Below are 17,253 nucleotides of genomic sequence, written 5' to 3' on the forward strand. Positions count from 1 at the left end.
GACTCAGTGCTGTCTTTAGCCCATACTAATATCAGCTCGGGTCCTCATTAAAATTCATCACCAGATCAAAGATCAGCAAACCTTGGGCCAGGACCAAGTCTGGGGGACTGTTTCTGTACATGAATTTTTACTGGAGCAAGCCATGCCCATTCGTTCCTGTATTGGGTCTGATTTTGTCCTGGAACAGCAGAATGGGGCAGGTGCCAGGGACACTGTACGACCCCAAAAGTTTAAAATACTTACTATGTGACCCTTCACAGGAAAGGTTTGCTGACCCCTATTTTATTAAGGATATATAGTGAAATTTAGTAAAGGTCATTAGAAAATGGAAGTGATTCTTAAGTTGTGATTTGGTAGATTTTCTGATATCTTTCTACACTATGAGGAAGATACACTGATATCTTTCTACACTATTAGTAAAGGTCATTACAAAACAGAAACGATTAAGTTGTGATTTGGTAGGTTTCCCAATATCTTTCTACACTATGTTTATAATCACCGTCACATGGATCCAAGATAAATCATCCAAATTATCATAAAGTTAAGGATATATTAAATGCACCTGAGATCCAGTTCACGTCTGTCTTGATCCATAAGCATAATTTAACTTTTTATAGGACATTCAAAAGACTGCATGAGTAAAAGAAAATTTAGTTAGCCATTTTTTTATACGACATACTTTTTTTTTTTAAGATTCCATTCACTTATTTGATAGAGAGAGAGTGAACAAGCAGAGGGAACACCAGGCAGAGGGAGAGGGAGCCTGATGCGGAGCTCGATCCCAAGACTATGGTATCATGACCTGAGCTGAAGGCAGATGCTTAACTGACTGAGCCACTCAGGCGCCCCAACACACACTTTTAAAATAAGTATTATTTTTGCACAAGTAATATCAATCACTTAAAAAAATCCAACATACACAGAAAAAGAAAAAAACCCACAAAGATAGCATTGTGGTGAATAAGTGATATCCTTCTGGGCTAATTAACTTGTCAAAATTAGTTTCAGTCTCCTGGTGTTGATATGCCTTATGAAAGATGCTTTTAAAAAATATCCTTACTCAAGAGTTACAGCTTGTTTTTGACCCAAAAATGACATTATCCTGCTTGATGAATCATCCTATGCACTAGAAGTTGGCTCCAGATATTTTCTGGCTATTTCTAAAAACTAAATCTCTTCTTAAGTAATATGTCCCCAATGAGGATATTCAAATTGGATCAGGGCCTCTGAAAGCAATTTTCAAAGAAGGGGCCCCACAGATATTTGAAGCAATGATACTGTTTTTGAGATAAGTGGATAGTCTTCCAAAGACAGAACTGTGAAGGGAGCAGTATACTTTTGGATGGTTGTTTTAGAAGGTTGTGTATGTATATATATATATACATATATATATATATATATAGGCACAGCAACTTGTAATATGCCTTATTGTAAATATTTTACATAAGATCTAAAAGTCAAAGAAATTTTGAAGCTAGTACTTCAGTTACAGTTCTAGAATGATTTTCTTCCTTCTTACATATTTCTGGCTTGCCAAAGCTTTGAAGCTGGCTGATTGTTGAAATTCTCTGGTTTGGTCAGGATGAAAGAACACTGGCCACCATTTAGAGAGCATTTAGTGTCCCTGTGCTCTTTGTGTGCTCAGCAACCGTATGATTTGCAAATATCTGCATATTATAGACAGGGAGTCTGCTCCGAGAAGGGCTGAGAAACTTGCCCAGCCTCTAAGCGGCAAAACTGAGCCTCGAAGGCCACATCTAACTGACCCAAATGCCCCCTTCAACCATCATGACCAGAACCCGGTTTTTAAACCTGGAGTCTGCAGTGACCTTGGATGGGCTTCAGGACACCATGAACATCCAGAAACCAAACACAAAAATGTTGTGCGTTCACTTTCCCACGAGAGAGCCACTGGTTTTTATCAGATTCTCAAAAGGACACCTGACCCACAAAATATTAGGAAGGATGGAGACAAAAAGGAATTTTGTCAATGATTTGATCGGTACATTTCCACGGGAAGGTAATTTGACGGTGCGCTGAAATTGTTGCACACAATTGCCAAGGCAGAGAGCAAGAAATGGCGAGGACTTCTGTCGATCACGCCTCCGGGCTGGAGCCGGGGGTTGACTCTGGGTGGACGAGGCCCCAGTGGCCTCTCTGAAGCCACCCAGGAATCCTGGCCCCAGGAAGCTCCCACTGTGGCCGCCTTTGCCACTGAGCTGTTTACCGGCAGAACAGGCGCCCTGGGCTCCGGGAACATGGAGAAGGGTACCCTGGGCCCCAGAAGTGATGGTACAGTTCCACCCTCCATACCCTGTCATTTTTGCTAGGACTCATTTCCCGGGAGCCCCTCGCTCTGACCCGTGGCCTTCCTGATGTGGTATGTGAAGCTCGTTCAACAAACTGTACCTTCTGACATCCGCTCTTTCCTTTTTGTCTGCCGGTCCCTCTTCGTGTGGCGCAGGGATCCTGATGTGGGAAGTGTTCAGCCTGGGGAAGCAGCCCTATGACTTGTATGACAACTCTGAGGTGGTCGTGAAGGTCTCCCAGGGCCACAGACTCTACCGGCCCCAACTGGCGTCCGACACCATCTACCAGATCATGTACAGCTGCTGGCACGAGGCAAGTGCACCGCGTGGGGACGCTGGAAGGGGCATCAGGTGCAGCAAGGGCGGCTGCCCAGGACACCACGGGGCGAGGCATTTATGAGGGAAAACACCTGCTACACAGCAGCTGCAATGGCCCTGAGCCCCTTCCCTCAAGTGTTTGTAATTGAAAACCAGCAACATAGCAAAGTGGGTGCTATTTAACAAACAACGTATACCCAGCACTGTTCTAAGTACTTCATAAATATTAACTCATTTATTCATCAGGCTACACGCTATCAAGTAGAAACTAGCATGAGCAAAATTAAGAGAAGAGGAAACAGAGACCCAGAGAGGTTAAGTGACTTGCCCAAGGTCACACAGCTAGTAAGAAGTAGATTGGCCAGTGTCAGAGTCCCTGTTCTTTTTTTTTTTTTTTTTTAAAGATTTTATTTATTTATTTCACAGACAGAGATCACAAGTAGGCAGAGAGGCAGGCAGAGAGAGGGGGAAGCAGGCTCCCTGCCGAACAGAGAGCCTGATGTGAAGCTTGATCCCAGGACCCTGGGATCATGACCTGAGCCAAAGGCAGAGGCTTAACCCACTGAGCCACCCAGGCGCCCTCAGAGTCCCTGTTCTTAACCACAACAGTGTGGGTCTGCACAGAGACAGTCCCCTGTTGAAGATTCTGCATATAGTGAATGTTTTGTACATTTTGGTCCCCCACGTTTAAAATCTTGTATTTGACAGCTTTCTGAGGAACATTGACAACTTTCATTAGATTCCAATTTATCTTTCCCGTTCTTCTTTGCACAAAAGTGAGCGTGCGTGTGTGTGTGTGTGTGTGTGTTTCCCTGCCTTTCTTAAGAAAAAAGGAGCATCCAAATCCCCTCCGCAGGAGTTGCCCCTCCATCAGTGTGTCTATTTCCAGCCATCTCACCAACCCAGACCATTTTCAAGCTTCTGGATTTCTGACAATTAAAGGACTATCTTTTCCCTTTGCTCGATCAGGTTTTTTGTTTCCCTCACCTCGGTTTTAAAGACCCCTTTATGAATGAAAGAGATTAGTACTTGATCTGTGAGAGCTGTAAAGATTTTCTTGCAGTTTGTCCCTTATCTCTTCGATTTAATTTATGGTAGTTTTTGCCATGCAGAAGATTTTTTAAAAACTACGGTCGACTCTATTAATATTGGCTTTTATTGCTTCTAGAAACTGAGTTAAAGTTCGATAGGTTTCCCCAGACCCTGATTATGATAGCATTCACTCGGATTCTCCTCTAATACTTTTATGGCTTCATTCTCTCACATGTAGATCTCTGATCTAATTTGTGTTTGTTATCATATATGGTATGAAGCATGGATCCAAAGATCTTGTTTTTTAATTGACTACCTGCTTGCTGTAGCATCATTAGAAGACCATGTCACTCTCAGGGACAAGATACCATCTAATGGTGCCGAAATATCTAACATAGGAAATGTCCATATGTATTTGGAGTTACTTGGGGACTCTCTTCTGTTCTCTGCTCTTTATTCATGAACTAGCCCCAAGACTTTATGTGTCAATCCTAAGTAGGCTCACACTCCCTCATTACTCATCTTTCTTAATACCTTTCCTAGCTATTTTTATAAACATATTTTAAAATTGAGTTTAATTGTCTAATTTTTTAAATTTTAGTTCCAGTGTAGCTATATTCATTTCGGCTCTTATTTCTGCATACTTTAAAAACCTGTGAACTAGAGAATCAATTTGTCCAGCTTGAAACAAACTTGTTCATCTTTTGGGGGAGGCTGTATTTAGTTTATATTTTAACTAGGGAAATTTGACATCTTTGTGATATTGATTTGTCCTCTTCAAGAACAAGCAATGTTTTTCTATGTGCTTAAGTCTACATTTGTATTTTTCAGCAGTGTTTAAAGTTGTCCTCATTTGGGGGGTTACATTTTTGCTTGTATTTTATTTTGATATCATTGCTATTCTAAATGGAATTTTCTTCTGATTGCTTCTTGTACATGTACCTGAAGGTTATTGATTTTATATGTTAATTTTGCATTCTGCTCTCCTGCTGAATTCCTTATCATTTGGGTTGATGCTATCATTCATTCTCTTGGGTTTTCCAGGCATACAACCACATCAGATAAAGATACTTTTACTGTCCCTTTTCCAATTCTTAGGGCTCTAGTTGTTTTGTCTTTAGTGGAAATGTCCATAGTGTTTCCACACTTAAAAAGTCACTAGCTTTAGGATTGAGGTATACAAAGCTTCTATATTTTATTTTTAATCCTTTCCTAAACTAAACCATTGGGTATTTCTTTTATTTAGCTTCCAGAAAAGCGTCCCACATTTCAGCAACTCCTAGCTTCCATTGAACCACTTCGGGAAAAAGACAAGCCATGAAGAAGAAATTAGGAGATCTGATGAGAGCTCATGTGAATGCTGGCCAACATTTTCATTACTTTTAAGGAAAGTAGCAAGGTGCAGACAATGTAATTTAGCTAGTTCTGCTTAATAGCATTCTGTGTGCTGTTTGCCTGTTGTAGTATCTCGAAATGAACAAGGTAAGAAACAAAAGATTTCCTTGAAATTTAGGTCAAATTAGTAATTCTGTGTATGCTACTTTTAATATTATTATACTTCCCAGCCTATAGCAGAAGCATATTTTCTGATTGTGGTAGACAGAGTGTGTACCATGTGTAAAGATCAGATAGAATTGAAATATTCTTTGTTGGATATTTGTTCTTTTCCTTATATAGTCACTATCCTGATAATTAAATATGTTATTAACAAATACCAAAATGTGGACATTTGCCTTCTTGTTTCAATACTGTCAAACTTTAATGTGTATGCAAATCAAAAAGAGAGTTCATTAAAATAATGGGGCACCTGGGTGGCTCAGTTGGTTAAGCATTTGCCTTTGGCTCAGGTCATAATCTCAGGGTCCTGGGATCAAGTCCCAGGTCGGGCTCCCTGCTCAGCGGAAAGCCTGCTTCTCGCTCTCCCTCTGCCACTCCCCTTGCTCATGTGCACTCTCTCTCTCTCTAATAAAATCCCTAAACACACACACACACACACACACACACACACACACACACACACACACGATTCCTTAGGAACTAAGGTAGAGCAAGTCTGAGTGCAGCCTGAGAATTTTTTTAAGCAGCTTCCAGATGGGGGCGCCTGGGTGGCTCAGTGGGTTAAAGCCTCTGCCTTTGGCTCAGGTCATGATCTCAGGGTCCTGGGATCGAGTCCCGCATCAGGCTGTCTGCTTGGCAGGGATCCTGCTTCCTCCTCTCTCTCTGCCTGCCTCTCTGCCTACTTGTGATCGGTCTCTGTTAAATAAATAAATAAATAAAATCTAAAAAAAAAAAAAAAAAAGAGAGAAGAAGAAGCTTCCAGATGTTCCTGTGCAGTCAGCCCTGCCCTAGGGGGCCTCCTTATACAGTGGGACCTCATTAGGTTGTCCATATTCAATCCAAATGATTCAACTCTCACCTGACTTCCAGATTCGAACAGTGACCCTTTGGGTCATGTATGTATGCCATGCAAATATAAAACTAAAATTAAATAATATCATTCAAGAAGATACTAAATATATTTCCACGTAGAGCAAATTTTTAAAGATGCTAAGGTAAACTTGAAGCCTTTTTTTTAAACCTTAATCCTTATCAACTTGGATACAGTGTAACCACAGTCTTATTTCTAGAATTGATTATTGCCTTCTAATCATTTTCTATCCTTAGGTTTGGGGCCCGGGGGCATCTGGCTAGTTTGGTGACTGACATTTCCGTTTCAGGCTTCTATCTTGACACAAAGGGACAGAAGTACTGTTTCAGGGGCACCTGGGTGACTCAGTGGGTTAAGCCTCTGCCTTTGGCTTGGGTCATGTTCCCAGGGTCCTGGGATTGAGCCCTGCATCGGGCTCTCTGCTCAGCAGGGAGCCTGCTTCCCCCTCCCCCCACACCTGCCTCTCTGCCTACTTTCGATCTCTCTCTGTCAAATAAAAAAATAAAAATCTTGAAAAAAAAAAAAAGAAGTACTATTTCAGTTTCTCGCTGCGAATACCAAAGGTACTTTTGCTTTAAAACTACTCCCGGGACTCTCCTCCTTCACGGCCTGCTTCCCCTAGGTTTTTATCTCTTTTGAAGCACTTCACGGTCTCTCCTGTAACGTCAAGGAGGGAAAGAGAAAGGCTACGTGGAGGCACAATTGCACTGAAAAGATGCTCTAAGTGCTGCTCCTCGTCTCCGGATGGAAGTGAACCACCTCCCTGAAGAGACCCTCATACTCCATCTCACCTCACCAGCTCCATCCTAACCCCTCCTAGCTATTTCCAACGATCTCTCTTGGTTGTTCTTAACACGTAAATGCGGATTCCTGTATTGTCAGAAGAACTGACTTTTGATAGTTTTCTAATTTTTTACAGAGGTGCACAAACTTCAACTTACGGTGAAACAGAACTTTAAAAATCACCACTAGGCTGTGAATACATTCAGTGAGCATTTCTTGGGCCAGTGCGTGGGACAGGTTCTTTCCTACCGAGGGAAAAGAAGGAACAAGTAACATAATGCCTCCTCCCCGACAGGCCTTCATGAAGTTTGTTTTCTGTTCTCCTGCTTATTTTTATGTATTTGGTTTTTTAAAAAAACCATCCTCTTCGTAACAAAAGTAATATAGGCTTATTGCAAAAAATTGAAACGGTACAGAACCGCCTGCTGTTGCAAGAACCGGAGCCGTGCTTGGAAGCCTGGCGCCCGAAACCATGTCAACAAAGATTTTAAGGTACCAGTAGACGTTTATGAGAAAAGCAGCCCAGTGATGCTAGGAGGAGCCGAGGAAAGGAACAATAGTCATATCATGTAAAACATGCATGATTTTGAAAATGCTATTTAACCATGCATAGTGGTGATATCTAGCATTTACTGTTACTGTTTTAAGCCAGGGGACTGTCTATACGCTCTTGGAAGTGAAGAAAAGGTCATCCTCCCCTTAGCTGATTCACCATGACCCCTCCATAGAATTTATTTCATTTTTTTAAAAAGACTTATTTATCTGAGAGAGAGAGTGCGCACACATAAGGGGGAGGGGCAGAGGGAGAGGGAGAGAGGATCTCAAGCGGACTCCCCGCTGAGCATGGAGCCCGACGCAGGGCTCGATCCCATGCCCCTGAGATCATGACCTGAGCCAAAATGAAGAGTCGTATGTTTAACTGACTGAACCACCTAGTCGTCCGTCTCCGCAGAATGTATTAAGTACAAAGTTACTCTAACATTAGGCTGGTCACCACAGAGAGTGAGTCGCTGGGTAAAGTTGGGATGTTTTCCTCAATTTCGATTCAGTCCTCAGGTATGTAGTGATGCTGTGTTCAGAGCCAGGCTGGATTTTGAGATCTACGAAAGGAGCGTCAGACTTGGTTCCTAACCTGGCGGTGGAAACAATCTTAACACAGCCCTCTCTAGACAGATCTTACAGCTGCTTTGTACATTAAAGCAATTTAAGAAATTGGGACACATTCCACGACATTTGAGAGGTCAAGGGTCCCAGGCAGTCAGACGGCAACTTTGGCCGTGGAAGTGACAAGCAGACAGAACACCCCGATGCCCCAGCCCCGACGTACACGTGAGACCGCAGCAGCGTGCAAGTAGTGTTTATTGGGGGTCTGCTTTGCGCTCAGCACTACTCGAGCATTGTGGGGGAGTACAAGATTTAAGAGATTGGGAACCCACTTCTGAGGATGACATGCAGTGGAGGTTTCCAGTCACTCCGCGAAGAACAGTAGTGAGTTTCCATCAGGTGTGCTCTGGCGGAAGGTGGTTCTGGGAGGCCCCTGGGGCTGGTCTCACATTGTCAGGGAGACGGTGGGGAGGGACGGGGGAGAGGGAAAAGGCAACATCTGTGAACATCTGTGAACGGCTCTCCGGATTCCTCTCTCTTCTTCAGGCCTGTCATCCTGAAGAAGGCCTGACCCAGTCCAGTCACCGCTGTGGGCAAATCCCTATAGATTAGCCTAATGCAAAAGGGCGGGCCACCCTTTACACTTGACTTAGAGTGAAGCGGACAGGCAGGTGCAGCTCTCGCTCCCTGCAGTTCCACCATGTCACGGACACGGTCCTTAAAAGTGATCCATCCGGATTCCACACAAGGCCCCACTTGCTCCCTCCATATAGCCCCCTTTTCGCTTTCCACTGTGGCCAGGCAACAGACATTTCCGCTTCCATTACCCCTGAGCAGCCGGGGAGGCCAGAGACACACTTTCTCTATTACTTTCAAACATGAACACAAGTGAAATCGTGAGGCAGAAATAAATACTGAAAGCCGGTGAAGATGCCCTCTCCTCAGGCGTGTCTTCTTGGGACAACTTTTCCTGAACAGAGCCATAGTTATGATATTTAGTGACAGCTTTATAATCTCCTATTGTCTGTACCATAAAATTAACAGTTGCATGCAAGAAAATCACCTCAAGGGGAAATTAAACAGATTTTCCTAAAATGACGTCTGAACATCATCAACATTTTGGAAGCCCGGATTATTTTCTCCTTTACTCAAGTCCACAGAGGCGTAAGGATTTTCTTCACTTCTGGCTTGATTGTTCCTGTTGAATAAAGTGAAGTCACCGTTAGTGCAGCGCTGCCGAGGGACACGGCCTCCCTTGGACCCCACTGGCCTGGGGGTCTCTGATCCCTCAGCACTGAATCGCTTGCTGGCAAACCATCCTCTCCCAGCGGACTGGGAACCCCGAGAGAGCAGGATTCACTCCTTTTGCCCCATGACTAGTTGGCAGGATGGCTGGCAGGGCGGGGGAGACTGCTTAGGGTGTGTGTTCTGGGGTCAGAGAGGGTGCGCCTCTGTACCTCAGTCTGTCTGTCTGGAAAATGATGGCGGTTCTGCCAAAGTCCAGGAGATGGTGCTGGCAAAGCCCTCACCGTACGGGCGGGCAGCCTCCGCAAATAGTAGCTTGGAGGATTCTTCTCATTTTTTTAAAAGATTTTTTAAAAATTTCTTCATTTGAGAGAAATACAGAGTCGGACAGAGAAAGCAGCACAAGCAGGGGGAGAGGCAGAGGCAGAGGGAGAAGCAGACTCCCCGCTGAGCAGGGAATCCGACCTGGGGCTCCATCCCAGGACCTGGAGATCATGCCCTGAGCCGAAGGCAGACACTTAACAACTGAGCCACCCAGGCACCTCACTGGATGATTCCTTTTAGAAACCAAGTGGTCGTTAAGCCAAGTGCCTCCTTTCAAAGTGCCTCCCTGCTACACGGTCAGCTTCCCAAGTGTCCAGACCAGAGTGGGACAGCTTTGTAGAACAAGCACCGGCCCTGCAAACTGGCTGTGGGTCCCAGTCTGTTACTGACGAGCCACGTCGATTTGAGAGAGAGACTTGGTCTCTCTGAATCTCAGTTTGATATGAACATGAAGATAATTAGATAATTGCATATTGACCTCCTATGTTTGCCAAAAATATTAATGCATCAAAGTACTGAGCAGGGTAGCCGGTCCGATTTTGCTGTGTGCCTTCTATTAACACAGCATGTGGCATGAAGGAAGTTCCCCAAATAATTCATTTCGTGAATTAACTTTGGAATAGTAGCTCGTGTGCAAAGTAAGAATGCTTCGCAAACCGTCATGTGCATACCAATCACCAGGGGGATGCCTTAGTGAAAATGCAGACCCTCCAACAGCAGAAGGGTCTCTGAGAAACTGATAATTGTCCTTGGCTTTGGGAAGGGAACTTGGAGGCAAAGGGTGGCAGGAAGATTTTGGGGTATCCTTTCATAGTTTTAAAATTCTAACTATATGAATGTATTCTATTAAATGCCTAATTTTCTTAACTGAAGTTATTTTAGGGAACTATAAATCTCTATAATGAAGAATTGAGCAAAATAGACAAGAGCGTCTCAAAATTCCATCATGAACACATTTAAGCAACCTACAGTGTGCTGAGTTTTGTAGGAGTTATAAAATAGTATTAACCTTAATTACATAGGCCCATGGAAGCCAGTGATCTCTCAAGGTCCAAAAAACCATCTAGTGGTAGAGCAAGATTATTAATCAGGTCTCTGGTGATTTAAATCCTCACCGAACTTGGATCTTCTACTCAAGAACAAATGAGAGGGTGTCGTGGCCCATGATCTAAGGGGATGACAGGGAGCCTGGGCCACCTGAGGGGGATGAAGATGATGGAAGGGGAGAAGTTTGAAGCAAATCACAGAGCTCATTCTAGAACCATTTTACAGTGCCAACCATCACTGAGTCAGTCTCTGGGGTCACTTCTAGACCAAGGAAGACTAGGAGTGATGAGAACTCCCTGAGCCTGCCTGCCCTCCGACCGTCCCCGAGTTTGCGGGGCATCTCAGCAGTAGGGAGAGGACACTGTGGCCAGGACAGAGTTTACCCGGTCACGGTCGGAAGCCCAGGCTGAACACTGCACTCGGGTGCCTGCTAGGAACGCAGAGGGCTGACGAAATCTGGGAAATTTCTAGGGAATGCAACAGAATACTTAGGTGCAAAATGGTCCCAAAAAGTAATTGGCTTATACACCTACCACTTGCTGCAAAATTTCCAGTTAGTTTTCCCTAAACCTTTCTGTTTTAAGATAGGTAAGTCTAGGAAAGGGCACTTACTTCCTTCGATTTCTGATCCCAGAGAAGATGAGCAGGAAAATGCCAACCACCACCACTCCCATCACGACCCCAAACACAATCAGCCATATGGTGACAGGTGGCTGGTAAGGGGGTTCCAGTGTTGGCTGAATCCCCAGAAACTCCAGGCTGTTGTCATCCAGGCGGAAAGCATCATTGATACGGCCCCGGGACTTCCTGTTCCCAAAAGCAAGACACTTAGGCAAAACAGAATTGTGTGTAATTATTTCTTTCCTATGCCATTGCTCCTGAAGAGATTTGATAAGGTTTAGCTTAAGACTGCACACCTCAAATAGCAATGAAATCAAAGTCGATAAACAGGTCCCATGAAAGATTCAAGATTTGACAATTCGGCCCCTTTTGTATCTTGTAGCTTAGATTACGTCTGGCAGAGGCTTCCTTGGAAAATTGGGTTGCAAATGTGGAAACACACAACGGGCTGGAGTTTGTTGGTTCGTGACTGCTGTGTTGTAAAGGCAAAGTCAGCATACTTGGCAAGAATCTCTCTTCTGTCGGAGTAGGTCTACAATGACTTTATATCAGATAACAGGAAAGGACAGTTGGGTACATCTCTTCTACAAATCGACTGGGCCCTATACCCAAGTCCTGACGGTTGTAGTTTCCAAAGAAAAGGTATTGACCTTTGGAGACAGGGGAGGACCACAGAAAGGGGCCTTCGCCAATTTCTCCAGCACTGGGACGGGAAATGGCTAAATCTTCGAGAGCAAAAAAGGACGGATGTGATTTTGAAAACCCAAACTAGGAACATTGAGAATATTCTGAGTTGAAAACCCAGGTGCCTTGCAGCCCATCCTCCTATTCTGGGGTGTAGTGCAGGTCAGGAGGTCAGGAGGTCAGGAGAGAGGGAGATGCGTCAGAGCAGAATTCACCATGTAACCTCAGCCTGAAAGTGTCTCAAGTCGTTCTGGAAACAGCAATTGGCCATCCCCTGCTGCTCACAAGCAGGCCTAGGCTCTTTCGTGATGATCTCAGCCGGCGATTTTCCCCAAAGCAAAAACAAGCCCTTTGGGGGCCAGCGGTGAGGCCTCTGGTTGTAAGTGGGCTGGCTGCACACCCCAACTAAGCCAGACTTTCCAGGCTCACTCTGCCCGGCAGGTCCTGGATGTGCTACCAGAGACGAACAGCAGCTCACGAGGGCCACCTAGTGGGCTCCCTCATAGCAGCAGGTATCTTGAGCCTTTTTTAGTGACCAGGGAAAACATCCGCCTCTGTCCTTTTTTCACTCTTGCTGTTTGGGGAAACCTTGGGCCAATCATTGCTTCTAGATGCTCGCTGCCCAGAGCGAGTCCCTCTCCTAGCGTGGAGGCCAAACAACGCCTAAGGGATCCTATTCTTGCCCACCCCGCTTCTGACTCCCGTTACTGAAATGATTCCTTCATCCAAGTCCCTACAGCAAATGCTGGCGACAGGTGTCCACGCCCCTTCTCCGTCTACTGTTCTCCAGGTGTGCCCCCGCGGTGATGGGACCATTCAGGTGAATGATCTGCTCAGTCTCCCAGAATTCCCCGGCACGGTGGAGCTCTAGCTGCCCACTGTGGTCCCTTGCTCGATAACATGTCATTTATTATCTTCCTTCCACCCTCCGCCCCTGTGCACTTTTCTTCCTCAAAGCTTCTCGAGATCACCTCCCAAATCAACTACAAATACCGTTTAAGGGCCTGCGGTACGGAGGAGCCCAAATCAAGACAAGTCCCTTGCTACGAGATCCTTCTGGAATTAAAACCCCAGTCTTTAGGCTGAAAAGGACTCAGAACGGTGCCCGGCACACACAGCGCTTGTTGGGGTTGCATTCGGTACCCCCCGCCCCCCGGGAGCTTGTCTGAAAGTAAAATCACCTGATAGCTTCTTCAACGTCAGCTCTGGGAATGATGTCAGACATATTTTCAGGTGACGTGACAATGAAGTTGAAGGAGATTCTGGGTTTCAAATCGCTCACCCTCACATCTTTGCCCCTGCAGAGAAGCAAAAGAAACATCTTTCCTTGTGGCATGGAGGACACAGCAAAGAGAATAGGGGGTCCCCCTGCCAGTGAAAGGAGGTTGGGGGGGGGGGGACAGTCACAGGGTGAAGGCGAGAGACACGGGAAGGGGCAAACAACGGGAGGATGTGATTGTCCCTACATTCTTAACACTTCCCAAAGCACATGAACTTAAGGACATATGTTGGGATAGCACACTATTGGTACTATCTGTTCTGCCCCCTAGATGAACCCCATTTTCCTTCAAGGATACAAACATTTCAAATTGAAAGCCGCCGGAGAACCGGCAAAGAACCACGGGTGCCCCCAGATTGTGATACATACTGTGGCGAGCAGCAAGGGCTCAGGACCGCGAACAGAGGCGGTGAGTTCGGCTCCCCCACCCCTCCTCCACGCTGCAAACCCCCTCACGTTACACCCACAGCTGGGGGTGGGGGGGAGGAGTTGGCTTTACCTACAGTGTGACAAGACTAGCCTCTCCCAGCTGCCACAGGGATCCTGACAAAACGTAAGGCAGATCCTAGGGCTCCCAGCCCTTCTCACTCAGAAGCAAGCAAACGTCCTTGGAATAGTTTGCAAGGCCCACGTGAAAGTTCTTCTCCTCTTGCCACCCCCACACCCCACTGCCGCCCTGACCGCACCTCCCACTTGTCTTCTGTGAGCTCACTGCTCCAGCCGCACTGGCCTCCTTGGTGTTCCTTCAACAGGTGGAGGATATTTATTCATTGGGATCTTTCCACCTGCTACCTACTGTCCCCGCTGACTACTTGGCTGGCGCTCCCCTTGCTTCAGATGTTTGCTCAAGGATTCGTGAGGCCTTTTCTGACCATTGCAGCTAAGGCTGAGCTCTAGACACACCAGCACTCCCAAGCCCCCCGCCCCCCCCCCCCACGTCTGCGGTTCTTTCCTCCCTTGAACTTGTCACCGTCTCATTGTGCTATATTTCACTTAACATATTTTGCCGATTGTAACGCACGCATGAAACATACATTAGAACGCAAGTTCAATGAAGGCAAAGATGTCTGCCTTTTGCTCTCAGTGCTGACGGTGGAGGAAGCATTTGGTGCAGGGAAAGGGAAAAGGAAAGAGGAGAGGAGAAGGGGAGAGAGAACAGTGCTCTTGCAATCTGCAGGTCAAGTAGGTCATAGTTCTCCCTAAAGAGAATGGCCCAAATTCCAGGGTATCAGAGAAGTTTCAAAGTCATTGGGTTTTTCTTAATTTTACTTGCGTCAGAGTTTAAGCACAATATCTCCTCAGACCCAACAGAAAGCGAAGTAGTGGTTGGAGTAACTCACACAAAAGGGATCGTTTGGTTTTTGACTTTTGAAAAATACTCTCTCATGGCATATGCAATAGACGACTGGAAGAAGTACATTTCATTGTCATTCCATTCATACTGCAAATTCAAAAGAAAAACACTGCTCAGTAGGGATCATGGGATACATTCAAAACCTGATATTCCAGAAGCATTACTTTTACGTTTTCTAATACTCCAGAGAATCCTGTGCGGGCACCAGCAGCACCCGGAGGGCTGGTTAAACCACTGAATAGTGGGCCCTTCCCTCTTGAGTTTCTAATTCAGAAGGTCTAGGATGAGACCCGAGGACGTGCACGTCTAACAAGCCCTCAGGTGTGCTAATGCACCTGCGCTTTAAGGATCATGTTCATGGATCCTTTTCAGTTTGAGAGGAGTTGAAATAAACATCGTGAGGGCAGGTTTATGGATGGGAGTCATGTGAGTCATGGGTTTTGGTTAAAATGTCCATGTACTGTACACCTGGGGCTAATATAACACTGCATGTTAATTATAGCTGAAAGAAAAAAATAAGTTTAAAAAAGAAAACAAATGTCCACGTATCGAAGACAAAGATGCGGAGCTTTTACTGTGTCTATGGTAAGTTCTCAGATATGCGCAAGTGTACAAGAAAAAGAGACGTGAGTTCCGAAGGAAAAAATTACTGTCCACGAGGTAATTTGTTCTTGTTTACCGGTGTTAAACACACAGCTGGTGTATATGCATAGTTTGTGAACCTTTGCTAAAAAAGAAAAAAGGCATTCGCTCTTTCCTCCACCAGCCGGCAGTAGAGATGGATGAACGCAGATTTTGCGTGTCTCCTTGCCCTTTTAGAAAAAACAATGACAAGGTTTCACATCAGTGTTACATCAACCTCAGCTTGATACCACTCAGGTTTGGCAAGAAAGCTGCTTTAAGAGTACTAATAATGTTATTAATACCGGTACTATGAATGTTCTGGTTATTATTTCCATATTTTAAAAAAAGGCAAAGGTTAAGTTCACAAAACGATGCCAAAGATCGGGTTGGACTTGGCCATGCAACAGCTGGCCCCGGGCCGATATTCTGCCCCAGATGCTCACGGGTCGGCATGGGTCAGCCTCAGCAAAGCAGCCCCCTGCTCAGCTCAGGGGCCTCAGGGCAGCTCACCACCAACCCCTCTGAAGACCATTTACCAACCCCTCACTGCACAGAAAGAACCTGGGGACAAACGTCAAGAAAACAATATAACTGAAAAGGAACTAAAATGTTTATATTAGCTAATATAAACTAGGAAGAGCTAATATAAAGACGCTAAAAAAATAATCCCACAGACATTCAGTGATGGTAGAGAACGGGAAATCGGAACTCTTCAAGTTCGGGAAGGGTTGCACCTTCATTTTTATTATTTCTTTCTTAAAGGTTCATTTTTCACTCCTACTGCATTATCTACATTTAGCTGTCTTGCTCAGCTAGGCAAAGGATGCTGTGACTGCCGTGGAGCTGCAGGCAATATTTAACGGGGCAGAAAATGGAACGGGGTCGAAATGTAACCTTGGGCTCTATCCGCTGCAAACGGCGATTTTCTATTGCCCCCTGGGCCGCTCTGTTCAATGGTCCCGGGCTGTCCTCTCATCCCGCAAGGCCTCCTTCGCCCCCCATCTGCCTGGGGCTGTCCTGTCCTCTCCCCAAAGCCACCACCTCTTCAGCCTGGCTAGCCCGAGACAGGTGTCCAGCAGCGCAACAGCCACTGCAAGGAGCTCACACGCAGGTGTGAGGACTCTGGTTTGCCATGAAACATTCGCTTATCCTCAAATGCAGAGTCCTCAGTAGTTCTCAGCTTTGGCTGTAATTAGAATCACCTGGGGAGCTTTTTTTTTTAAGATTTTTTTTTTTGGGGGGGGGGGAGCGAGAGAGTGAGAGAGAGCGGGAGAGGGGAGAAGGTCAGAGAGAGAAGCAGACTCCCCGTGGAGCTGAGAGCCCGATGTGGGACTCGATCCCGCCCGCCACTCCAGACTTGAGCCGAAGGCAGTCGCCTAACAGACTGAGCCACCCAGGCGCCCGCCCGGGGAGCTTTTAAAACTCCCGATGCCCAACTTCCGATGCTACACCTCAGAACGGTGAAGTCAGACTCCCTGGGAGTGGTACTCGAGCTGCGATATTTTTTTCAACATCCCCTACGGCTCCAGGGTGCAGCCAGGTTTGAAAAACCAGCCGGGGGCTGGTGAACGTGCAGATCCGGACTGAGCAGGTCCAGGGCTGGGGCCGAAGAGTCTGTCTTTTTAACAAGCTTCCAGGATATGGATGACTGACTAAAATAAAACAAAGCAAAACTACCTACACTACTTGTTAAACAGTCTCTCAAAATATAACCTCAAGTACAAGTAATGGTGATAAGAGTGAATTATGAGGCTGGACACTGGGGGCGCCTGGGGGGCTCAGTCCATTAAGCTTCTGCCTTCAGCTCAGGTCATGATCCTGGAGTCCTGGGATGGAGCCCCGCATCTGGGCCCCCTGCTCAGCGAGGAGCCCGCTTCTCCCTCCGCTTCTGCAACTCCCCGGCTTGTGCTATCTTGCTCTCTCTCAAATACATACAATTTTTAAAAATGTATTTTAAAAAAAGGGTGGACTCTTGATATTTAAGATTGGATGTTTTTTCATTGATTTTTCATAGCACCTTAAAAGTAACAAGGAGAAAGCAGACATCACCAAACCAATAAGGAATGTGTTACTAAAAAAAAAAAAAATAATCCCAAGAGGC

At 45.7% G+C, this 17,253-nt stretch overlaps 2 protein-coding genes across 3 annotated transcripts in view; one reads left to right on the forward strand and one right to left on the reverse strand.

Moving 5' to 3' along the window:
• The window catches only part of BMX (BMX non-receptor tyrosine kinase), a 49,151-nt gene extending 43,778 nt beyond the window's left edge, over positions 1-5,373 (forward strand). For both annotated transcript variants that reach the window (XM_059158019.1, XM_059158020.1), the window contains exons 18-19: positions 2,465-2,622; positions 4,906-5,373. In XM_059158019.1, the coding sequence (XP_059014002.1) occupies positions 2,465-2,622; positions 4,906-4,980 (233 nt within the window). In that variant the 3' untranslated portion in view covers positions 4,981-5,373. The remainder of the gene's footprint in view (positions 1-2,464; positions 2,623-4,905) is intronic.
• A 2,838-nt stretch (positions 5,374-8,211) lies between these two features.
• The window catches only part of ACE2 (angiotensin converting enzyme 2), a 38,173-nt gene continuing 29,131 nt past the window's right edge, over positions 8,212-17,253 (reverse strand). Inside the window, exons 16-19 of the mRNA XM_059157910.1 lie at positions 14,515-14,615; positions 13,077-13,193; positions 11,203-11,397; positions 8,212-9,172 (exon numbers count right to left, since the gene is read on the reverse strand). Coding sequence (XP_059013893.1) covers positions 9,064-9,172; positions 11,203-11,397; positions 13,077-13,193; positions 14,515-14,615 — 522 coding nt within the window. The 3' untranslated portion in view covers positions 8,212-9,063. The remainder of the gene's footprint in view (positions 9,173-11,202; positions 11,398-13,076; positions 13,194-14,514; positions 14,616-17,253) is intronic.

Source organism: Mustela lutreola, chromosome X, assembly GCF_030435805.1.
Source record: "Mustela lutreola isolate mMusLut2 chromosome X, mMusLut2.pri, whole genome shotgun sequence".
In the NCBI taxonomy this organism is placed as follows: Eukaryota; Metazoa; Chordata; class Mammalia; order Carnivora; family Mustelidae; genus Mustela; species Mustela lutreola.